Source organism: Protopterus annectens, chromosome 1.part1 (assembly GCF_019279795.1).
Source record: "Protopterus annectens isolate FY-2018-M chromosome 1.part1, PAN1.0, whole genome shotgun sequence".
In the NCBI taxonomy this organism is placed as follows: domain Eukaryota; kingdom Metazoa; phylum Chordata; order Ceratodontiformes; family Protopteridae; genus Protopterus; species Protopterus annectens.
The window spans coordinates 782,009,677-782,035,287 of record NC_056726.1 but is presented as its reverse complement, the minus strand read 5'-3'; the positions used below and the strand labels follow the sequence as shown (position 1 = coordinate 782,035,287).

General features: G+C 42.0%; 1 protein-coding gene across 1 annotated transcript in view; it reads right to left on the bottom strand.

The window, feature by feature from the left end:
• The window catches only part of NOL6 (nucleolar protein 6), a 1,772,660-nt gene that overhangs the window by 100,589 nt on the left and 1,646,460 nt on the right, over nt 1-25,611 (bottom strand). Inside the window, exon 24 of the mRNA XM_044078098.1 lies at nt 25,030-25,230. Within this exon, the coding sequence (XP_043934033.1) occupies nt 25,030-25,230 (201 nt within the window). The remainder of the gene's footprint in view (nt 1-25,029; nt 25,231-25,611) is intronic.

Here is a 25,611-nt window from a genome sequence, read left to right as displayed (position 1 = left end):
GCAGAGTGAACTGGCACCTCACCTGTGTGCCCAGTTCAGTCACAGCCTCACCTCAGGCTTTGTCCCTACCGAATGGCGCACTGCTATAGTCATCCCTCTCCACACAGGAGGAGCGACTACAGACCCTGGGAACTATCTCCCCATTAGCCTGACAAGTCTGATATGCAAAAAGTACAGTTTTGTACCTACCATAAATGTAGATGTTCGAGGATCCACATTGCTGCAGTCCTAACTATTGGGTAGTCCGCTGTCCAGTCGGCCCGAATACCAAAGTATATGGCTGACGTAGGTCAGGCGCATTAGACTGGCGTCAGCGTCAGGGTACTAATGCGCATGACCGACGTCATATCCTCAGTCTTTTCTTGCCCCAGATGTCAGAAGACCCTAAAAAGATAAGGCCAAAAACCAAAAACTCCCAACAAACCTGCACCAAAATATATGTACAAAATATACAAAATTAGCAGAATATAACCTCACCTACACAACCACCCCTAAACACAGAGGGAAGGAGGGAGGGTAAATTGGACTGCAGCAATGTGGATCCTCGAACATCTACATTTATGGTAGGTACAAAACTGTACTATGTTCTTCATTCCACATTGCTGCAGTCCTAACTATTGGGTAGAATCCCAAAGCAGAGGTAAGGAGGCTGGCAAATCATAAGGAAGCAGGAACTGACAACATGCCTTGCAAAATAGCTGTGGCAAAACCAGCTCTAGACTTAGAGTAGAGAGGAAGGTGATAATGCTTAGAGAAAGTATGCACTGAACTCCAAGTAGCTGCCTCCAAAATATCCTTAGTTGCCACCCCCCTCAGAAATGCTGTTGAAGTGGCAGTAGCCCTAGTGGAATGAGGCCTAATCCCAGCTGGAATCTCCTTGCCATGATGGGAATAACAAAATGTAATGCAACACCCAATCCATCTAGAAATAGTTTGTTTTGACACAGGCTTGCCCTGAGAACTCAAAGCAAAAGAAACAAACAACTGCTGAGACTGCCTAAAATCCTTAGTCCTGCTCAAATAATAACGCAATTGCCTGTGTACATCTAAAGTGTGCAAAATCTTTTCCCCTTTATTTTGGGGATCTGCATAAAAAGTAGGCAAATGAATAGTTTGGTTTAAAGCCACACTAGAAACCACCTTAGGCATAAAGGAAGGATTAGTGCGTAAAGATACCCTATCCTTATGAAAAATCAAAAAGGCTCCACTGCCATAAGGGCCTGCAACTCAGAAACCCTTCTTGCAGAAGTAATGGCCAACAAAAAGCAGTCTTCCATGACAAGTATTTCAAGTCAGCAGTAGCTGCGAGGCTCAAAAGGTTGTAGAGTAAGTTTCTCCAACACAAAATTGAGATCCCAAGCAGGAGTAGGAGCTCTACGTGGGGGTCTTATATTCTTTGCCCCTCTAAGAAATTGCTTGAACAAAGGATGCGAAAACAATGGTGGGTCACAATCATAGTGAGCTGAAATTGCTGCAGCATGAATCTTAATGGAAGAGAAAGACAAACCTTTGTCCAATAACTCAGTAAGATATTGAAGAGCCACACTCAGATTTGGCTCCGAAATCTCCAAATTGTTTGCTGCACTCCAAAATAAAAATCTCTTCCATTTTTCTGCATACACTTTCCTTGTACTAGGTCTCCTGGCTTCCATAATCACATTTAAAACTTGTTGAGGAAGTTGAGACCTGCTGTCTTTCAAAACAGAATATGCCAGGCTGTTAGATGAAGAGAGTGTAGCTTGACATTGAGCAGGTGACCGTCTCTCTGAGACAACAGGTGTGGAATCAAGGGTAAAGGCCATGGAGGCTTCTTTACCAGACTCCTCAGTAATGGGTACCAGTGCTGCGAGGCCAATCTGGAGCTATTAAAATCATCCTTGGCTTGTCTTGTCTGATCTTTAGAAGCACCTTTGGAAGAAGAGGCAGAGGTGGAAACGCATACACATGAAGATTTTTCCAACTGAAAGAAAGAGCATCCACTTTCCAAGCTGTGTGATGAAACCTCTTTGTGCAAAACTTTGGCAGCTGGTGGTTTAGTGGAGAAGCGAACAGATCTATGTCTGGAGTTCCCCAGGACACTGTCAACGTTTGAAATACATGAAGATCCAGTTTCCACTCGTGGGGATCCATGATTTGTCTGCTTAACACATCTGCTAAGGAATTCTGTGCTCCCGGCAGAAACCTTGATTGAAGAGTAAGTTGCAAGCTGATCGCAGTCTCCCATAAAAACATAGCTAGCCTGCACAATGGTTAAGAATGTGTTCCCCTTGTTTGTTGATGTACCACATGACAGTTGTGTTGTCTGTTAGAATCAACACCTGCCCTGGAAGAAGTAACTCCTTGAAAGCCATTAATGCAAACTGGACTGCTAACATCTCCTTCATGTTGATATGTAGATGCTGTAGTCTGGCAGGCCACTTGTCTTGTATCCACTTTCCATTTAGATGAGCTCCCAAGCAATGTCTGAGGCATCTGTCGTTAGAATCTGACTCGCCTCTGGCCGGGTCACAGAGAGTCCCTTGTTTAGGTGACATTCCTGAGCCCACCACAAAAATTCCTTTTGAATGCAAGGTATTATTTGAATGACAGTGTCCAAATCCTGGCAGTGCTGTGTCCATACATTTTTGAGATACCATTGTAGCTTCCTCATATGCAGTTTGGCATTGGGAAGCACCAGAATACAAGATGCCATGAACCCTAAGGCTTGAAGGACTGTCCTTGCAGTCAGCCGGACTGAAGAGATAGTTGTTGGAAGTAACTGGAAAGATTCTTTTGTTTGTCCGGGGTTAAAAAGGCCATCTGGGCTGCTGTATTCAGTCTCACACCCAGAAAGCACATGTCTTGAGAGGGTACTAGACTGGACTTTATTTCGTTCACAGAATACCCTAGGCATCTTAGCACTGCTATGACATATTCCAAATGCTGTAGAAGGTCTTCCTTTTCTTGAGCCAGAATCAGGCAATCGTCCAAGTAAGGATAGATTTGAATTCCTTTTAGCCTGAAAAAAGCTATCACTGGAGCCAGAACCTTTGTGAATACTCTGGGCAGTAGATAAGCCAAAGGGCAATGCAGAGAACTGATAATGAGAATTTCCAGCTCGAAACGCAGATACTTTCTGCAACTTAGTCTTATAGGCACATGAAGGTAAGCTTCCTTGAGATCTAAAGTTACCATCCAGTGATCTTTGCCCAGCAGAGGTAAAAGCTGTTGTAACGTCAACATTTTGAACTTGGGAATGTCCAGATAAGTGTTGAGGATAGATAAATCCAAAATTGGTCTCCACGTGTTCCCCTTCTTGGTACTAGGAACAGGCGAGAATAAAATCCTAGGCCCCTTTCTGGCACAGGAACCGGCTGAATGGGCCCTATTTGGAGTAACAGAGAAATTTGCTTGTGAGCCTCTTGTCTTTGTAGAGGAGGAATGTCTGGCATGCCTTTGAAAGGAGGCAAGGTATGGAAATAAAACCTGTAACCGTGGTGAATGATATCCAGAACCCATCTGTCTTGGGTAATTAAATCCCAATTTTCTTTGAAAAGAGACAGTCTTCCTCCCAACGGTGCTGCCAGGCGAGAATGAACTGGCAGCTGAAAAGGCAGGTCATTGGGTCTGCTTACGAAAGGACTGACCCCTGCCCTCACCAGAAGTCTGAGCAGGGGAACTCCTGTCCTAGGCCTAAAAGAACCCTGAGCTCTGCCCCTACCACGTCTAGACCTACCCCTAGACTGGGAATCATAAGCAGGATAAGTCCATCCCTTAGCAGGCCAATTTCTACTAAACTTGGAGGCTGCACCTGCAAAAATCTTTAACAGTTTGCATAGACTTAGCCTTGTCCTCCATTTTCTTCAAAACTGCTTCTACAGGCGAACCAAACAACACATCAGACTGCAAAGGAGCATCCAAAATCCGTGTCTTAACATGCTCAGCTAAATTCTGATCTCTCAACCAGGCGTGCCTACGAAGAACAGAACCAGTGGCAGCCACCCTGGAGGAGGCCTGCACAGCATCAAAACCACATTGCAAGGAATGTTTACCCACCTGTTCAGACACATGAACTAAATCCTGCAACTCTTTACACTCAATACCTTCCGCCAAAGCATCCACCTTAGATTTCAACTGAGAAAGAAGATAATTCTGATATTTCAGCATGTGAAACTGACAATTCAACGCCCTCATGGCTAAAGTGGAAGAAGTATACACTTTCTTTCCCCATCTATCCAAAGCCCTTGCCTCTTTATCAGGAGGGACAGGATTTTTAACAACCGAGGCCTTCACACCTTTGGGCCCCTGAGAGACAGTTTCCGGGTCTGCCCTAGGACTCTTAAAAAAGATACTTATGAGCTTCAGGCACCCTATAATACCTATCCGGTTTAACTGGGGCAGGAGGCAAAGAATCAGGATTCAGGGAAGCCTCTGCAAAAACATCTTCCACCACATTCAAAACAGGAGGTATAGCTAAAGGCCTATGCTGGGGTAAAAACAAGAATTCCCTAAGCCTTTTCCTGGAATCAGAGAAATCTTGACCTTCCCATTTAAAATGCTCCCTCATGGAATGCAGAGTCTCTTATAATGAAAAATCCTCAGGAGGAGAAGCTGAAGGAGTAGAATCATCCACATCAGAATCAGAATAAGGAGGGTACTCCTGCAAGTCTTCAGCCGAAGACTCAGAAGCCTCCGAGCATTGCTCAAAACTCTCAAACTCAGGTTCCACCCTAGGCCTCTTATCAGGAGGGGACATAGAACCCCTTATCATAGTAATCAAATCCTCTGCCATTTTAAGCATATGTTTCTTAGGCAAAGACCCTGAAGCACTAGGAGAAACCCCACTGAAGCAAAACTTGGCCTGCCCTCAAAGAAGCCTTGGAAACAGAAGGGAGGCTCTAACCACCTTAGGAAGAGAGGGAAGAACAGCCACCTGAGAAGCCCCTCAGCCTGGCCTACTTCCTGAGAGGAAACATCCTGTAACAGTAAAGTCTCTCCCTGAGACTCCAAAGAAACACCTGGCAAAACCTCCGGCTCCACTGAGCCCTCTAAAGAACCGGCGTCTGGGACTGTCGGTTCTTCCACCTAGGCTTTGCTGTTTTGTCCTTGCGTTTTTAGCGAAGCGGCCGGAGCATCCGACGGCATTTTATAGTTACAACGCTTCCCAAACACTAACCTGGCACAGTCTAACCTTCTCTTAATAGTGCGTTTGTTAAATCTAGCACAAGAGCGGCATCCAACAACGTCGTGCTCAGGCCCTAAACAAGGTATACACAAAGTATGGTAATCCCTATGAGGTATCTGTTTCCCACAAGAAATACAGTTATTCACTTTTCTGACATCCGGTTAAATACTGAGGCAAGAAAAACCAAAATATTCCCAACGGGTACTTAGCCAACTTTGATTCGGTCTGAAACTCTGGCTTCAGAAACTTTCAGAACGCCAACCTGCACTTGCAAAATTGCTTCTGCATCGGACCATGCGGCAAAAAAGACTGAGGATATGGCGTCGGTCATGCGCATTAGTACCCTGTCGTACTGGCGTCAGTCTAATGTGCCCTGACCGACGTCAGCCATATACTTTGGTATTCGGGCCGACTGGACAGCGGACTACCCAATAGTTAGGACTGCAGCAATGTGGAATGAAGAACATCTATCGAACACATTATCATAGACCTAATAAACAAGGATTTAGGGAACCTCCAAACTCTGGATCCCACACAGATTGGTTTTGTGAAGGGTAGAATCATGCCTGCTCAACTTGGTCGACTTCTTTGAGTCAGTCACTAGAGCTGTGGATGAAGGCAAGGTGGCTCATACAGCCTACCTTGATCTGGCCAAGGCCTTTGATACCATTCCCCACTCAGGAATCATAGAAAAACTCACTAAGCTATGCATCAACCCCTATATCACTAGGTGTGTTGCAAACTGGCTCACTGATAGAACCCACAGCATGAAAGTAGCTGACTCTGTCAGACTACCAACCAGTCATGAGTGGAGTCCCACAGGGATCGGTCCTGGGTCCTCTCCTGTTTGGTATCTACTTCTCAGAAGTCCAGGCCAACACAAAGGGACTCTGGATGACAAAGTTTGCGGATGATTGCAAGTTGGGAGCCATTATTAACTCCCCAAGTGATGTTGACATCCTACATAAAGGCCTCAGTGAGACCAACGACTGGTGTCAGAACCATGGTCTTAAGCTCAATGCCAAAGAATGTGTCATCTCCTTTGGGAAAAACCCATTTCCCACGAATTATCACATCGATGGTAGTCCACTGAACACAGAACGTGGTATAAGAGACCTGGGAACACAGGTTGACAGCAACCACTGTGGTCAGAAAGTCCTTCTGTGTGGCGCATCTCATTACTAAGGGTTTTGCATCTAGGAAGAAAGAGGTCATTGTCTCCCTCTACTTTTCCCTCATTAGGCAAATCATCAACTACAATGCCCCATTTGGCATGTACCTCACTAGACACCTGCAACAACGGGAGATGCCACAAAAGTACCTCACAAAGAGGATCCTAGGTCTTAAACACTTGTCCTATATGGATAGACTCAAAAAAACTCCAACTATTCTCTGTCTCATTTCGCCTACTTAGAGGAGATCTCTGCTTGACTTACAAATCCATGTCTGACCCAGTTCTGTTAGAAATGCTACATCTAAAGAAATCCCAGTCCCTCCACACCACACGCTCCAGAGACCTCAACCTCATTACCACAATCAACAGAACATGCTGGAGGGACAGGATCATAACCCAGAGACTGCCCATGCTATGGAATAGACTTCCTGTACATGTCAAACAGAGCACCTCACTGGCCCTCTTCAAGAGAAATCTTGATAAGTGGATGGGAAATAGAGGATTCACCCCGGGGATCACTCCAGTAGTTCTACTCGACAGAGGCACTGGGAACTAAGGCTGGGTAGCATGATGCCAGGGTAATCCTATGGGCTAGGCTTGTAAGGGCTCCTGGGACATTAGCCTAGTACACACCTATGAACTTATGATAGGTGCTCTAAATTAGGTTTTACTGATTAGTTTGTCAGGCTAATTACAGTTCTGTAAACGTCTGTAATTGTTTACCCTTCCTGCATGTGGTGTGCTATGAGCATTAAATTGCACTTGCATGGGTATCTTGTGACAGTGCAGGAATTGTTTCATGCTGTCTGACAGTCATCTGCTACTCAAAGAGAATAACAGTGTGTGTGAGAGATGTACATTTATAATGTCCTTGGAGGTAAAAATCTGACACGTAGTAAACTCAGACACCAAAATTTTAGCAGTGTATCACAAACCACACCTTTCCAAGGCCATCACAATACACATAATCCATCACTTGCTGAGTTCTAAAGATTAACTTTTCTAAACCTCAGAGACCTCCAAAATGCAATACAGACACAGAAAGTACACGAGTGATTTAAGCCTACCAAATCACATAACACAAGGAGTCACAAGGACACACAGATGCTGAGCCCATAAGGCAAGTGTTTACCCAATCAAACATTCAAGTTATAGACTCCATTGCAAGAGATACAAGTGTACCTCTTACCATACAGAGCAAGGAAAGAATGATAGTTTGTTGCTTGTGTGGTGCCAGGATCTGTCATGTCACACACACACACACACACACACACACACACACACACACACACACACACACACACACACACACACACTCCGGTCCTTGAGCAAACCAGTACCAGTATAACTGTGTCATTGAGTTGAGGTGAACCTCCCTGGACTATATGAAGAAAGACGCAATGTAGCTCTCAAACTGTGCGTCCCAGGCAGGTGTGAGCCTCTCACTGACCAGCATTTTGCCTCCTCCAAGGATGATGCCACAGTATGAGCAAAAAATTTACTTTAATAATTAGCTAAGTTTTTGGTGTCAATCGAAGGAAATCAATAGTTATTAACCTAGGAAGATATAATTGACAGACCATGCCACTTTGCCAGGGGATGACCAGCATCTGTGCCCACTATGGGGTCTACTATAGGCAAAGACATTTTCCACCTCCATAGTTCCTTTTTTAGGCAATACCAACCTGACAAACCTACCAAATTAACGAAGTAGCTGAAGGAAAATATGAAGGTCTTACTGCTCAATGATAGGAGCTAAACAAGAAACTCAGCTCCCTGCTAGCCCTTCTCACTCTGGAGACATGGTTTAAAATTGTCAGCAGTCTGGCTGTGCAGAGTTATAAATCCTTCCACATGTTTAGACCATCTGTTGCAGAGGTTAGGGGAAAAAAGGTGGTGTCTCTTCATCCAGAAGAGACTCGCATCAAGGGTGGTAAAGCAGCATGATGCACTCAACCTTCTTCATGTCCAGATAACCATGAGAATGGTCACCGTACCATATATTAGCTTATCTACACAATCCTTTATCGGTTTGTGATTGGCTGTGCAGTAGCTTGGTAAGAGAAGTTTTTATTTGAATTTGTTTTATTTTTTTTACCACATTTTCTTTACTGTTGTAGGAAGGAAAGGATAACTTGTAGACCAGAAATTTTACTTTGATTTATATTTTGTTGTTTTACCTTTAATTTACACAGTTTGTTGTTAGAAAGGGATAGTTTTTGCACAGGCAAACTCTAGCCATCCTAAGTGACCTAGTCCACTGTTAATTCACACAGACTGCAGAGAGGACAGTCCACATTTTATCTAAACAATCTTGTCTTGGCTTGTGATTTATTTAACTTTACTGTTAAAATGAGGTCCGACTGTGCACAATGTAAAGGAATTCCAGCTTTTCTTTGACCTTCCGAACTTGTATGTTCAGAGCAACAATTTTCCTGAACTTAATTTAATATTTAGTTGTATATTGTTTGTGTGATTTTTCTCAGAAAATTTTTATCTTTATCTTTGAATTCTGTGGTAACCAATTTTGATTATTCTTTTCTTTTTAGAATTTTTTTTTATTCATTTGCAGCTAGCTGAATGTAGATGCCTTAAATGAGTATGCCATTAATGATTTGCGAAAGCACAAATATCTTGTACAGTGCAATAAATGAAATGTCTATTTAAAGGTAATACCTGGTAACACTAGCATCTGTCTTCTTTATGTCAAAAGTTTGTTCACCAGTTTGTCTTTTCAGCTTTTCCTGGTTGGGGTTGCCACAGTGGAACTCCGGTCCGCTAATGATTGGCAGTAGATTTTTTATGGTCTGTGATCCATTCTTTATAAGAATTGGTGTTTTCTAACCGAGGATCACATTATTCATAATTGTATTGGTGATTGCCCCAAGGTGACCTTTAGGAAAGGTAGGAACATTAAATGTCTTTTGGAGAACCAGTCTGTGAATCTATATTCACCTTACAATGGTATGTTTAAGTGTGAATCCTGTAAGTGGTGCAAATATATTAATGTAAGAAAATCTTTTTGCATCCTAGGTAAAAAATATAACATAATGGGTAAATTCAACTGTAATCCCAAAGGGGTTGTTTATCTCAGTACTTGCACTTTATGTAATGCCTTTTATGTAGGTAAAACTGAGAGACCCCTTAGGAATAGAATTTATGAACACCTATATGCGATAGAGAAGTCTAATTTAAACAATGCCTTGGCTAAACACATTAATACCCATCCTAATCATAGATTTGAATTCACCATTATCGATAAAGCACATGAAAATGTCAGGGGTGGGCCTTTTTCATTTAAATTGGATGAAAAGGAATTTTTTTTATTTAATTTTTTTTTTATTTAACATTTGTTGACCGGGAAAGTCCGACTAGGTTCCACAGAGCCTGTTTTCAGCGGAGGCCCGGGGAGAAATGCTCCAGATACATGTCTTTGGAATGTGGGAGGAAACCAGAGTACCCGGATGAAACCCACGCGAACACAGGGAGAACATGCAAACTCCACACAGAAGGCACCCCAGCCAAGAATCGAACCGGAGAACCTCTTGCTGTGAGGTGACAATGTTAACCGCTGCACTACTGCGCCACCCAGTGTCAAGCAGAGATCACCTCTGAGTAAGTGGTATGCAACCGAGTACAGCTGGAGTTTCTTTAGTCAGGCTACATAGGTCATCTGTTTGAGGCCAGTAATCCTCTTGGTGAGGTAATTTTGTGGTCTTTAGTATTGGTGTTATCATTAAATATGGAATAATCACAGATATCACAACTATCTTTAATCCCTATCATAACACCTCCACATGATTTTTTTATTAGAATGTCTGTAAAAACATTTATTCCCTGACAGAACTGGTCATTATTCTTTAACCATGTTTCACAAACAATATGTTGTTTGTCTTTCGGCTTTTCCTGGTTAGGGGTCGCCACAGCCGAATTAATGTGGCAGCTAAAATTGAATGCCATGGCTTTCCCTGGCTTAAATGATTCAATTTCCATCTGTAGTATTTTAAAAATGAAGGCATTGATGAGATAATACTGTTCATTTAGTGTTGTCTTATATACTTTTTATTTTAATTAATATTATGAGTCTATTTATGAATGCTTATTAATAGGTACATGTTTTTGATAAACCTTTTCTAGTAGTAATATATATACATATGCGTTTTATTTTATATATATATATATATATATATATATATATATATATACACTGTCTTTTTAGATGTCCTGTCTGTTTAATCACTATGGTGATGTTAATTAAGAGTCCGTATATAAGGAGGTTATTATTGAAATTGCATTGTCTGATGAAGTTTGCCTATGCTGAGTAAACGAAAGCGCTTACAAAATTAACCTGTGACTTTGTGTATTTTTCTTCAATTTATATTTTAGATTTTTTTATGGTGCCGAGTTGCCAGCCCGACGCCCAACCTTCAGCGAAGGCACGCCCATTCACGCATGTCTTTTGGAGGCCACTCGACAACAGGGAGGACATGCAGACTCCACAAAGAAGGCACTCCAGCCATGAATCGAACAGGAGAAGCTCTTGCTGTGAGGCAACAATGCTACCACTGTACCACCGCGACTTATCAATTTGTTCACCAGTATTAGTAGTAAATTTTGACTTACTGATAACTATCTCACTTGTGCAACTGGCACATCTTGGAGAACTGTTGTTGCATATGTTGTCTGGACTGGTGAGATAAACAATATCAAAGAGCAAATAAGGCACATTTAAGAAAAGATGTCTATTTTCTGTAAAGATTGCTCACCTCTATGAAACCAGACAAATGCCCCTGACAAGTTTGGAATTCTGGATACAAGTGTTCAGCAGTTTGAGAAATCAGAGCGTTTAGAAGGAAATAAAAAAAATCTGCCTTGGAGGTCTCTGCTGTTTGGGTAGATTTTTATTGAGAGCCTCCACAAAGGTGGGTGTGTGGTTTGTGTTTTTATGTGAAGGCAGTGCTGGTGTGTGTTCTGGAGGGCTATGTGCTGCATATGGTGTGGTGCAAGTGTTGACCTTCTCTTCTTGACCAGCTATTCCAGTCTTGGCTGGAGAGTGTGTGGCATCCAATTTGGATATACAAGTGCATCTCTCCAAGTCTGAGTGCTGGGAGGTAAGAGGAGAGGGTTGTCGGTGTACAAGGCAGTTGCTACATTGCCTCAGGATGCCCAAGTTCACCAGGTTAACAGGAGAAAGCACAGGGAACTGACCTTTAGACATGCATTGAGGGGTGGGCATTAATAAGAAGTACTGGAGCTGCTTCCTTGTAGAACATTTAGTGCTGGTAGCACTTTTGTGTGCTACAATAACTGCTACAAGAAGTCTGGTATGGTAAAGTGCTAGACTAATAAGATAGTAAAAGTGCAGGAGAGGAGAGAAATAGCAGATCTAAGGTAAAAATTGAAGAGCAGACCTTGGTACCTCTCAGAAGCTTACAAACAGCTTTGGATACAGCAAATCTGTATCTTGACTAGACTAGTTACAGGAAAGCCGGGAAACAAGAGCAAACGTGGGCTTTTAAACCAAAAAGTTGAAAGAGATGGAAAAACTGCCACCCAAACAGCCAATAAACTACAAATTCTGGGCCAGAAACCACTCCTCTTATGGTAGAAAAACATTGAAATCTAAACCTGCTTGGTTACAAAATATTCAGACATGATAAGACCCTTAAGGAAGAAGAAAGAGATGATCATTCTAATAAACAACCCAAACTGCACCTTCTTTGAGAAACATTGCCCTCATCACTAAGGAAAATTATACTGGTAGACAGGGCTGTGCATAGAGGGGTAAAGAAAAGGGTGGGGCACTGGTACATTACGCACAGACGATCTCTGATGATGGCTGAGGACATAGGTGCTGTGGTCCAAGGAAGGGAAATGGGGTGGACATTGGCTGAGCTACTGCAAGGCAGAGCACACCTGCATCTCATACCCACTGATGATCACAAGGGAGAAAGAAATGATGGTAGGTCATAACAAAAAACCCCTCTGCTGCAGCAAATGGTCTGAGATGACCCCAAAAGCTCCTCGTTGGCTGCAACCATGATGAACGGAGTCCGGAGGAGTTCAAGACAGGGTAGGCATAACCTGATGAAGGATGAGGGCACCTGGGTGCCCTGATGGTGGACTGCATGATAGGGAAAAAAAAGGAACTGCACACTAAATAATTTCCATCAGTCATTAAACCTCCTCAGCGTATACAGTCTCTAAAAGCAACCAAGCCTTTGACTTGAGAATACTTCAAAAACAGTGCTGATCCTAGGAGACTGTAATGTGGACTAAGCAGCTACCTAATGTTCAGTTTCTCGGACCTTATTAAGCTCCACTGTATACATCCCAATGATAACTAACAAAAATATGCCTGGCAGAGAGAGTATTAATGGTTCAGTATTACCTTCTCTCAATTCTAAAATTTCTTCAGATGGTATCCTGGCAGACAATGACTGACTACTATCGCATTTGCTACCTTCAAATCACAGACACTTGGGCAGTTAGATGTCTGAAAGCTAAATTAGTATATGGTAATCAACTTATACTAGGACTCATCTGGGAGATCTTATATAGCCTGCCCTGAGATGGATGAGATAGTATAAGGCATGCTTTTCTTTCCTGAATGTCATCCAATCTGAAGTCTCATGTCATCTCAAGAGATATAACTTGGGCAAACTACTTATGAAACTCCTGTCATATTATGCCAATAAAGGCAACTCAAGAGACACTTGCATAAAGTCAGTCAGGCAACAAAAGCATATTTCCTTTGTAAACAGAACTGCTCAGTGACCTCAGAATCTTTCTGTAAAAGTATTTAAAAGCTCCAACAAATAAGTAAGCATTCCACACACTCTTAGTAAATCAGATAAGGGGGTATGCAGAATTATTTACGAACTCTTATAAAAAAGCAGAGTTTCCATCTCCCTTTGCCATCTACCTGCATGACACATATTATTGCCCCAGTTAACTACTTCTATTTAAAAGGGAAAAAAGCATTTTCTGAGTCCAAAACACATCCATCTAGGTTCTTTGTCACCAAGCATCCCTCCTATACAACTGAACAAAAGTATTACAGAGGGTGTAGTTCCACACTTGTGTAAGGATGCTCATCTAATACATCTTCATAAAGGTGGAAGTAGACTGTAAGTATGTAACAATACCACACACACTTTTGCTAACACACTACATGGTTTAGATTTTTTTTATTATTTTTTTTTTAACCGTCAATGCAGCTCTGTTATATATATATATATATATATATATATATATATATATATATATATATATATCAGATTCCATCCGGGAAGGGCTGAATAACGGACAGATGGTGTCAGCTTTACTCAAGAATGTAACATAACTGTCTTGCTGATAGTACAGAGAATTAAGACTGAGCTGTTAATAAGCTGCTTCCTGTAGTCAAGAATCAGTCTCCAGAGCTGTGGACAAGGGTAACGCGGTCCTATCTGGACCTCGCCAAGGCCTTCGACACCATCCCCCACTCTGGAATCATAGATAAACTTACTAAGCTTGGGATTAATCCCTACGTCACTCGATGGGTTGCCAACTGGCTTACTGACAGAACCCACACTGTGAAAGTAGCCGACTCCAAATCCAGCTCCAGACAGGTGACAAGTGGAGTACCTCAGGGTTCAGTCCTGGGACTGCTCTTGTTTAGCATCTACTTCTTTGAAGTACAGGCCAACATTAAGGGACTCTGGCTCTCAAAGTTTGCAGATGACTGCAAACTGGGAGCTATTACTGAATCCCCAAATGATGTGGATATTCTACAAAAGGACCTTACAGAAACAGATGCTTGGTGCCAAAGCCATGGGCTCAAGCTCAGTGCCAAGAAATGTATAGTTATCCCCTTTGGGAAAAAAACATGTACCCATGAATTACCACATAGGTGGCAGTACACTAAACACCGAAAGTGTGATAAGAGACTTAGGGACACAGGTGGACAGTGGTCTCACCTTTGATAACCACATCGCCACAACAGTCAGGAAATCCTTCTATGTGGCACACCTCATCACTAAGGGTTTTTCATCCAGAAAAAAGGAGGTCATTGTCCCACTGTACTCATCCCTCATTAGACCCATTATAGAATACAACGCCCCATTTGGTATGTACCTCTCAAGACATCTGCAACTGGAAAGGCCGCAGAAATACCTCACTAAAAGAATCACAGGCCTAAAGCAGATGCCCTATGCTGACTGTCTAAAAAAAACTCCAGCTATACTCTGTCGCATATCGTCTACTCGGAGATCTCTGCTTGACATACAAGGCATGTCAAACCCAGAGCTGTTGGATATGCTACACTTAAAAAAATCCCAATCCCTCAGAGCCACACGCTCCAGGGATCTAAACCTTATCATCACAATGAACAAAACATGCTGGAGGGATAGGTTCCTGACCCAGAGACTCTCCAGACTCTGGAATAGACTGTCCATACATGTCAAGCAGAGCACCTCTTTGTCCCTCTTCAAAAGGAACCTTGACGATTGGATGGGAGATATGAAATTCACCCCGGGGATCATGTCAGTCTCCCTTGCTAGACAGGGGTCCAGGGAAGAAACAGCCAGGGAATTGTTATGGCTAGACTTGCATAGGCCCCTAGGGCTGATAGCCTAGTACCAACCTATGAACCTAAGAGTACAGGGTTGGGCTCTTTCTACCTCCACCTGTCTACTTTGCGACTCAGACCAAGTTTCTTGATCGGACATTGTTCTCGGGTCACTCTGAAACAGGACAACTGTGTTCTGTAGACTTACCTCATTTAACAAATAAATGAATAAAACAAGGCATTCAATACCATCCATCTTGAGTTTCCTAGAGATAGGCTATTTAAGTTTTCAAACTACACAAAGGATAGAAATGCAAAGTAAAGTGGGATTATGGACAATCCTACTGAGTTCTCCTCAAATAACAACACTCGCCCAGAACCAGCACTGGGGCCTGTCCCTTTGATACACATTCTTCCTCTCATGCCTGCCAAATCTCTAACTACCATTATTCTGTCCATCTGTTATCTAACAAGTCAAAGCTGATCTCAGTGCAGTAATCACAGATGGCCATCAATCTTTTTTTTTTTTTTTAAGCTCATCTTAACAGTCCTGAAATATACTCAGCAAACACATCGGGGAAGGCAATGGGGCAACATTGGACTGTTATGATTGGAGAGAGATGGGCGAAGGCTGCCAGCCTAGTCAAATAGAATTTGATACATAATTCTATCAACTGTATAAATAAATGTAAAATACAACCTTGTGTTTTTAAATGAAAGAAAACACTGTAAAATGTGAACTTCAAGATTGTTGCAACATTGCCATCTGCTGTAAGGAAAACCAAGCCAAGCATTTCAAATGTGTCTTTTGAAATTGAAAAGATCTTATGAATCTCTCTAATGTTTTACAAGTCGGTTTCAGTGAGTCTGGATGAAGGTTTCATGCCCATTGTTTTAAGGCTAAAGTTTATGACCAGAATATAGATGTGGAAGGTGCTTTATTGCTCTAGTTTCTGCTAGAATGTATATGTGAAATGCCTTGTATTGTTGTAAGTTTCTGAGTAGGTGTTAGATTGCTAAATAATGCAGTTTGTGGCCTGAGAACTCAGACCAGGTGTTAAGATGATGCAATATGAATACTGGGAAAACCTAAGTGTCAAAAATGATGTAATTTGGGAAGGGCCTTAGAGACATGTTTGTTAGTAATGTTTAAATACTATTTCTCACAAAAGACTGGGAAGCATTTTGATCTAGTTATCCAACTTATCAGCACTCTGCCTTGTGCTCACGTGTAAGTTTGAGCACTGTGATTTCTTGTAGGAATAGTTAAAGCTAGTAAAGATTAATTCGGTATTTTTCTTTGAAATAAGACCTGTCCTACTGTATTACTTTAAGTTTCTGTGTGATATCTGAACTCTTAGACATCTCTGTGGTGTAGTAGTTTTGTCTTGTGTTTTTATTATTTATTATTAAATACTTTTAAAACCTTCTACCTGTGGCTGATTTGTGCAGAGATAAGCTCTAGAGTACATTGCATATTTATAGAGGTTATTGTAATAGGCCACTCTAAAGTAAGCCTTGACTGTTCCATTGGATAATAATATTGCACAGTGATAATTGGACACCCTTTTAAGGGCCTTTTAGTAGCTGATATTATTAGTTGGGTGGCGGCAGTAATTACTACCGCATAGTCTGGGTAAAGGGGCACAGCTAGAGAATCTGTGTCAGCCTTTCCCAGGAGTGTCTGTGAAGTAGTATAAATACTTATATCAAAGTGTGTGTTGTGTCAGCTACTTGGACAGGGACATGAAGCACTGGTTGGACAGAGAGGGTACTGGAGGTTTTAGCTTGCCCAGGTAGGCTGAGACCTGGACCCTATAGCTGTGCCAGTGGGGAGTCTTATTGGGGTCTGGTGAGCTAGGGAGCAAAGAGGCCCAGACTGACTGTGATCTCTGTGTGCATTTAAGGGAAATTGTACTTTACTGTATTAGTTATCCTTTTCTCTTCTATGAGATGCCCTCTCTGGTGTTAATGGTGAGGATTGAGGCTCCTTGATTGCTGGGCCAGGGCACAGGGTCACAGCCTTCTTCCTCCAAAGGTGAGAGAGGTCCCAAGAAACAAACTTCTTCAAAGTCTCCTCCATCCACACCCTCTCAGAAACTGACTTTTCAGTCCCAGTCCAAGCCTGGTAGCCTGTGACTACCTGCCTCCAGGGCCATCCACTCCTATATCTCTTCGCCTATCTCTCTCTACCTGCTTGTAGTCTGATAACCCTGGCCTCTTGGGTCCTTTCCATCATCAAAAAGGATATTTCATGGTTTGGGAAACTATCCCTCCTGGGGCATCCCACAACTCCCAAAAGAACAATTGGAACTTTTTCCTCCGGTCGTATCTGCTCTTCTCTCTCAAGGGATTATTCAAAAGCCCCCCCCCCCCCCCAACTAGGAAGAGGATTCTACTCCAGGATGTTTTTGGTCCCCAGGATGGATGGCCCTTGGAGCCCCATTCTAGACCTTTATCACTTAAATGCCTTTCTGAAAGTCCCCACCTTTCGAATGCTGACATTACCCACCCTTCTTCATGAAAGATGCCTACCTTCATATCCCCATTCACCTTCGGTTCAGAACGTTTCTCTGTTTTTCTGTTGCTTTCTCACATTTTCATGTCTGTGCTTTGCCCTTTGGTCTATTTATGGCATTGAGGGTATTCACAAAATGCTTAGCTCCTGTCATAGCTTACTGCAGACTACAGAGTATACAGATTTTTCCCTTACCTAGACGATCTGCTCATCCAGGCCCAGTCTTCAGACCGTCTTCAAGAGAATCCTACCTTCATGATTTCTCTTCTACAGAGTTTAGACTTCACAATAAATTATCAGAAGTCCTCTCTGACCCCTTCACAAGATCACACTTTCCTTGGCTGCAGGATTCAAACAGACAGGATGCTAGCCTCTCTGCCCACAGAGAAGGTTCTGTTCCTTACTTCCTATCTCCAGGGCCTGTTACCTGTGCAATCCCTGACTGCCAGGGATTTCCTACATCTTCTGTGGTTCATGGCATCAACGATTCCCATGCTCCCCTTGGCCAAGTTGCATATGAGAAAAAATTCAGTGGTTTCTAAGGACAGTTTGGATGCAACACTCCCATCCTCTGAATTTTATTATTCCTCTCCTGCACATCATCCATACATATTTTATTTTATTTATTTTATTTAACATTTGTTGACCGGGAAAGTCCAACTAGGTTCCACAGAGCCTATTTTCAGCAGAGGCCCGGGGAGAAATGCTCCAGATGCATGTCTTTGGAAAAGACATATATGAGGAAAGGTTAACAAATACACATAGTAAAAGTGCAATTTCCCTTAAGAGCACACATAGATTACAGTCAGTCCAGGGCTGGTTGCTCCCTTGCTCTCCAGGTCCCCAATAAGACTCTCCACTGGCACATCTATAGAGTCCAGATCTTAGCCTAGTGGGCAAGCTAAAACCTCTAGCACCCTCTCTGTCTAGCCAGTGCTTCGTGTCCCTGCCCAAGTAGCTGACACACACACACTTTGAGAAGAGTTTATACAACCACACAGACAACTCCTGGGGAAGGCAGCTGTGCCCCTTTTACCCAGACTATATGGTAGTACCAGCTGCCACTACCCACTAATAATTATCAGCTACTCAAAGGCCCTGAAAAGGGTGTCCAATTATTACTGTCCAATATTATGGAGTGACTTGGGACAGTAAACTCTATAAATATGCAATGTACTCTAGAGCTTAACTTATCTCTACATAAACCAGCCACAATTAAAAGGTTTTAAAATATTTAATAATAAATAATTAAAAACCACAAGACATTACTTTCTACCACACAGAACTAGTCAAGAGTTCAGCGATCACACAAAAATACTTAAAATAACTCAGTAGTACAGTTCTGACATCACATAAAAACACTTAATCTTTCTAGTTTCTAGCTATCTCTAAAAGAAAACACAAGTCCAAGACAATTTACATATGAGCAAAACAGTGCTGTAAGTTGGATGATCAAGACAAAAATGCTTAATGCCTTCTGATTCTCTCTGTTTAAATTGCTATTGCATTTCTGATAAACATTACATCATTTTTTACACTTTCCTGGTGTTCCCAGGGCAACAGACACTGCATTCTTTTGTTATCTTGCAGCTGCAGGAAACTACATTAATAACAGACATTCTACATGTAAACTCTAGTAATTATTCCTTAAGTTAAAACAATAGGCAGAATGCTTTCATCTAGCCCGGCCGGAGCCGAACTGTCAACATCAAAGACAGTCATGAAATAATTTGAACTTCAAAGGACAAACAAGAAATGATGGTCTTAGCTTTCTTTACAGCAGAGGGCAATGTTGTTACATTGTTTTAAGTTCACATTTCACAGCATATTCTTTCATTTAAGAAAACAAGTCTGTTGATCAACATTCATATTTACAAATGATAGAATTATGTATAAAATCCTATCTGACTAGGCTGGCAGCCTTCACAAAGGCAAAAGTGGTTTCCTAATAAAGGTGGGCTTAAGCAGGGTAGTTCCTCTGAAATCTGGGGACAGGAGAAACGAGGACATGTTTAAGATCCTGGAGCTCCTTGCCTTTCTCTTGCAGTGATTTAAAAAGGTCTGCAGCTGAGCTACCAAATAAGGCTTTATTGTCTACAGGGGCATCCTTCAGCTTGGTGTTGAGATCATCAGGTAAGGGTTGTAACCTGAGCCAGGAATACCTCCTCAGGACTGACCCAGAAGCTGCCCTGGCTGAGGCATCTACAGCATCATAACACCACTTGATGGACTACCTTGTACCCTGGGCAGAAGAGTTGAGGAGAGAAGACAACTTAGCCTTTGTGGGCGAGTCAGGGACTCCGAAAGGAGCTTTCCTGCATTTGACAAGAGAGCCAGGGAGTATTTGGCCATATGGGTTTGACAATTACTTGCCCTGAAGGCCAAAGTAGCACAGATGTAAAGTTTTTTCCCCAGTCTCTCCATGACTTTGCTCTCCTTATCATAGGGCAATAAGGAGAAGGAAGGCAATAATTTGAATGTCTTGTTAGTGGAGACTAATATATTAGCTGGAATGGCAGAAGAGGCTTTGAAAAGGAATATGGAGTCCTCAGGCAACTTATAAAATCTATCTGAGCTCTTGGGAGCAGGAGGCTGAGAGCCCGGGCATTTAGATACAGTTGTAAAGGCATGCAAGAAGGCTGGAAGAACCGAGGGGACGGCAAAAGGGGATAGAGAATCCATCTGAAGGAGGTCATAATACCTCTTTTGCATGTCCGACACTTGCAGCCGTCCCATTTGAAGAATTATTTCATCTTCAAAATAGTTTCCCCCAAAGGAAATATCCTCACCAGGGGAATCAGTACTATTATATTCCTCCTCTGGTGAGGCATAACCCAGAGGGGAAGCAATTTGGGTAGAATAAGCCAAGGACTCTTCACCTGATTCCTCCTCCTCATCTGAAGAAGTGCCTGCAGATATTCTCTTAAAGAGGGTAAAAGGAGAGAAGGCAGTAAGAGGAATAGAAGTTGCCAAAGGCTGATACAGTGCCATGAAAGCACTGAACAGGCCACGCCAAAAGGCCTGCCAATCAACAGCTTGATCCTGTGGAACTGGAGCAACATGTTTTGTCTTCAATTTTTTTCTTAGGAGCTTCCATATGATGGAAGGTGGATGGGCTTGACGTCAGCCTGTACTCCATGATGTCTGTAAACACATCCCAGACAGAGATCTGGGTGACGCCACGCAGGCCTTCAGAAATAAGCTACAGATCCCCCCTTTCGCCCATATTGTATGCCTGCGATTCCCTCGTACATGCTCTGGGTAGGGTCATTCTTGGTATCCACAGTGGTATCTGCTGAAGGGACATCTACCAATTCCGGGATGGCCTCTGGGCCTACACATCAGCCTCAGGAGGGACGCTCAGGGTACAGAGAACAGAAGGAAGTTCGGGCCGAGGTTTCTTGGCCTTTTTTTTTGATTGTGGCTCATCTGAAGAGCCTGACGTAGCTTCCATCTCACATGCTAAGCACTTAAGACGTGGATTCTCTAGATAAATCCTAAGCGAAACTAGACGGCCCCTAAAGGTTTTGAGGACAAAAGACTTACAGATAGCGCAGGTGGTATGGTCATGGTCTGGGCCTATGCAGAACAAGCAGCGTTTGTGGGAGTCCTTATGTGGAATCTGCCTTCCACACTCACACTTGCCCTTCCTAGCCGACATGAAATCACCAAAATACTAACAGTAGCCAAAATTTTTTAAGAAAAGAAAACCTTAATGGGGTACTTATCCGAACCAAGGTTCATGACTTATCTGGCGAGCGAACATCCAGAATAGGCGATCAGACAGGCATCAGAAAAGTTCTGAGGTTGGTGCGTGCTGACGTCCACTTTATACCTGATGTACGTGGATGGTGTACAGCGTTGCACATACCTTACAGTAGCATTAAGATTTTGGTATACTGGCTGGACGTACGAGTCAGCCGGAGGCAAACTCCCTCATTTGATGAATACTGCAGCATATGAACAGAAGGACATACAATGGTACCAACAAAGGTACAAAGTCACACAGTTCTTAATATTTTTATAAGCTGAAAAACTGCACACAGCTTACACTCAGTTTTGTAAAATTACTTGCAACTTTGTACAAAAGACATTTAATGTTGAGTTCTATGTTAAGTGCACACTTTTTCTTGAAGATGGGCAGATTTATGGAGTGCAGTTTCATCTATATGGAATGTACTGATGTAGCTGTGCAACTGTGCCTAGCTAGCCACACATTATTAACACATCCAATTACTGGACAAGAAATATATAATATTAGCTGTGATATGATGATGTTAGTGATTCTGGTATACACAAACATATACTGATGTGATGTAGCTAGTTATTTCCTATTTTGCAGTAATAATAAATCTAATATAGTACACAAAGTGTATGAAGTATGTACTAGGTATATATCTCAAACGTACTTTTTTAACTTTTAAATAAAGAATTATTGAGGTAATGCAGCAGTGAATTCTGAAAAGATGCTTTCAGCTTACAGGATTGTCACAGGAAGTGGATGGAGCTGAGACTGTAGTGACAGGCTGATATGTAGAAAATTAAAAGTAGATAAACAGTCATTTTACACATGGTCATTAAAGCATGTGCATTTCTTGGAAGTGCAATTTAAGGTATCTTTGGAACAGTGGGAGAGTTGTGGCATTTCTCATTTCAATCAATTTCTATAAAAGGTATTTTCACAAATACTTGGTGTAAAGGAGGTAATCTTTGGTGGCATTTCTTACGGAGTAAGTAGACTGAATAATAGAGCTGATTTTTACTTGGGGGTTGAGGTTGGGTAACATTTTAAAAGTAGGGGTATTTAGAAGAAATTCAGATCTTGCTGTTACAGGGAGCCATATGGCATTTCTTATGGTAATACTGTGGATTTGGCAGAATAATAAATCTAAGAAGTTTATCATCATTTTTTTTTAGAAAAATGTTGAGTTAATTGAGGAGTGTGGTGCTACAACTGCTAAGGACGTTTAGCACAACAGACATTTGCACATTTTACTTAGTAGCGCTGATATTCTGTATGATGTTTTAGCTTTTTTAATACATTTTAACTAGTTTACTGTATGGGGCCAGTATAAAAGTGATTAAATCCAAATAATTTAGCTCTTTTACTACAGGCAAGGGATTATTTGTGTTGGCTATTCTTGGGGTGGAAGGTTTCTGAGGTCTTTTGGAGGTGCAGCTTTGAACATAACAGTATCACAGTTGCTATTTTTTTTTGGGCTGAGAGCTAGTTGCATAATAGACTGAAATCTTCCAGAAGGAACCTGTTATGAGTGTTTATGGGCTATTGTTATTGCTACATAATCAGTGGGTATAGGAGTATTCAGACAGTAAATAGGTTGACTGGCATGTTATTAATGAATAGTGAGAACAATGAGCCCAGAACAGATCCGTGTGCTCTCCTGGAGAAGGAGCTGCTTTTAGGTAGGGCATAGTTAGAAATAATGGAAATGTAAACAGTTTACCTCCCACAGGTGATCCTCCTCTGAGATACCACAGTCTAAGTTTGTCAATAACAAATTTGTATTGTGTCACTTACAGACTACTAACTCAAACACACACAACCCCTACTGTAAATCCCAAGCCTAAAAGGCAGTGATGTCAGACATTAACCTCAAATACTGCCCTCCAAACAACTCTACATATTTTAATAAGCTTGGCTTTAACATCAGAATCAAAATGTGACTCAACTACTTCTCATCTCTTTCTTCTGCAGTCTCCCCCAGTGCCTGGTGAAGTTTGCATTCTGCTTAGCAACACACAAGACCCAGGGTGGATACTGTATAAAACAACTTCTTCCACAAGTCAGGGTGCTTACATCCACTGATGCGAGGCACGTTACTGGATTATTTGATGCCTTTCATGGCTCACAGAGCTGAGACTGGAGCTGCTATGGAGTGCTGGTCTAAAGGAGGATATACTAAGAGTGAAGAGTAATTCTTGTTTGACCTGTGAGTTCAAGCTACCAGCATGACACGTACCTGATAAAAGGAAGAAGCAGTGGGTGAGTTCTGCATTGGCATTCTAGATGTAGACACTCCATGATCTCTGACTGTATCCCATTTATTGTGGAACACCAGTTTCTCTCCCACCTTTCAAAAATGTCTTCCAAGGATGCCCTGGTGAGAATGGTATGACCTTACAGGAGAGACAACTAGTACTGCCCTCCTTACAAGCATGGAATGGGCTTAGCTAGGTGGCCCCACTATTCAATGAAGTCATTCAGAGACTTGTCCATTTCATGCCCAATACACCTGTATATACATATCCTATTGGCCAAATGCATGCCCTTCTCAGGCGGATTGTGACACTGTATGATACTGGTCCACTTCCTATCCCAGGACAGGCAAAGTCCATCCTCCCCACATCAGCTCCAATAGACGCCTGTCCTCCTAATCGTACCTGGGTCACTTGTGATGTAGTTAGGGCTTTATCCCTCTACTCCATCAAAGATGGGTGTGAGGCAGCAAAACTCTAAGAATGTCTGTTTAGGTCTGCCCCGAGATATTGCTGCCAATCTTCCACCCCACCTTACAAACCTCATTTACTTCTTTCACGACATTAGTTACTTTGCACAACTCGCCTAACTTACCTTTTTGCATGATGCTACATCCATCTGAGCTCCCTGATGTGGGAGCTTTGTCCCCATACCCTAGGTTTCTACAAAGAATACTTCTGAGGCTGCACTAACTTAAAGGAGCACACAGTTGATCTTTTTTGTCTGTGCTGGTGTAACACTGGAGTTAGTATATTTATTACCCATAGGTCTAGAACGGAACTTCAGATCGGGAGTTGAGTGGGGGGGGGGGGTGGCATAGCTCTGCTGCAAAAATACTTATACAGTTAAGACATTCTAAATGCTTTCAATGACACATATATGGGGCAACAGAACGATAAGGCTGGCCACCAGTGCTGCAGGAAGTTTAGCAGCAGTAAGCCAAAATGGATCGATTTGGACTTAACTGCCATGAAACAAAATTTGCTGAAAATATACAGTTGGATAAGCCGATTACGTAAATGAGAACATTTTAAACAAAAAAAAAATCATGAAGCCTTCTTTGAGGAGGAGCTTCATATAATTAAATGGTTAGTTGCAATACAGATCTCTTCTTCTTCCCAGCTACTCTGTTTTCAGCAAAGGACAATTTCTGGGTGGCACAACAATGCAGTAATTAATGCTGTTGCTTCTGACTACATGGTTATTGGATATGACTCTTTCTGTGTGGAGTCTGCAGGTTTTCCTTGTACCCTAAGTATTTACATGGGTGAACTGACATTTCCTCAACATATCCACAGGTCTTTGCATACCCCATGATGGACTCCAGTCCTGACCAAAATTACTTTAGTACCCAGTGGGTGCTAAAATGGGGTCCAGCATTCCAAGTACCCTAAAATGATAAATCAGCTATCACAGAATAAATGAGGGCAGTTTTCACAAAATGACAAATCAAATGAATATAAACAATTCTAATCATGATTAAACATCCCTAATCTAATAGGAAATAATACAACAGCAGTGAAGAGAGAGGCAAGATTATGAACAGGATTTCATTGCTGTTATAAGCCCTGGACAGTACCATTTCCAGAACACAAGTCTTGCATTTATTTAGTAAAGAACTTACTCGAAGCTCCTTCAGGTAACATTGTACAGGATCATAATCCACCACTGGCATACTAAGAGTCTTCACTGACGCATTGTTCTTCAGTAAGCCCCGGCTAAATGACACTGCGGGTTTATCCACTGCCTCTAAAAGCCTGGGAATTTGCCTTGGATTCAAATGGATGATGATATCATAGAATTCCACAGGTGGACGGAACACCATCTGCCAAAAGAAGACACCAACAGAACCATGACCACACGAAACACACAGACAAGTTACTGACATCTATGCCTAGAGCAAGGTACACATTCCTTTGGTTTTACAGTACATAACTCTGTAGGTTGAGTGTCTTTAAATGCCATTGGCAGCATAGCAGTTCCTTAACCTTTTTAACTTGCTGCTTAAAACTGAACTCTGCCAAGAAATGCCACTGCTGCAAGTCATACCTCTTCAAGGCACAGAGAGTTTATTCAACCACGTTTTTCTAAACAGAGCATACCTGAAACATAATGAAAGACCTTGCTATTAATGTAATATAATTATACACACATGCATATATATATATATATATATATATATATATATATATATATATATATATAT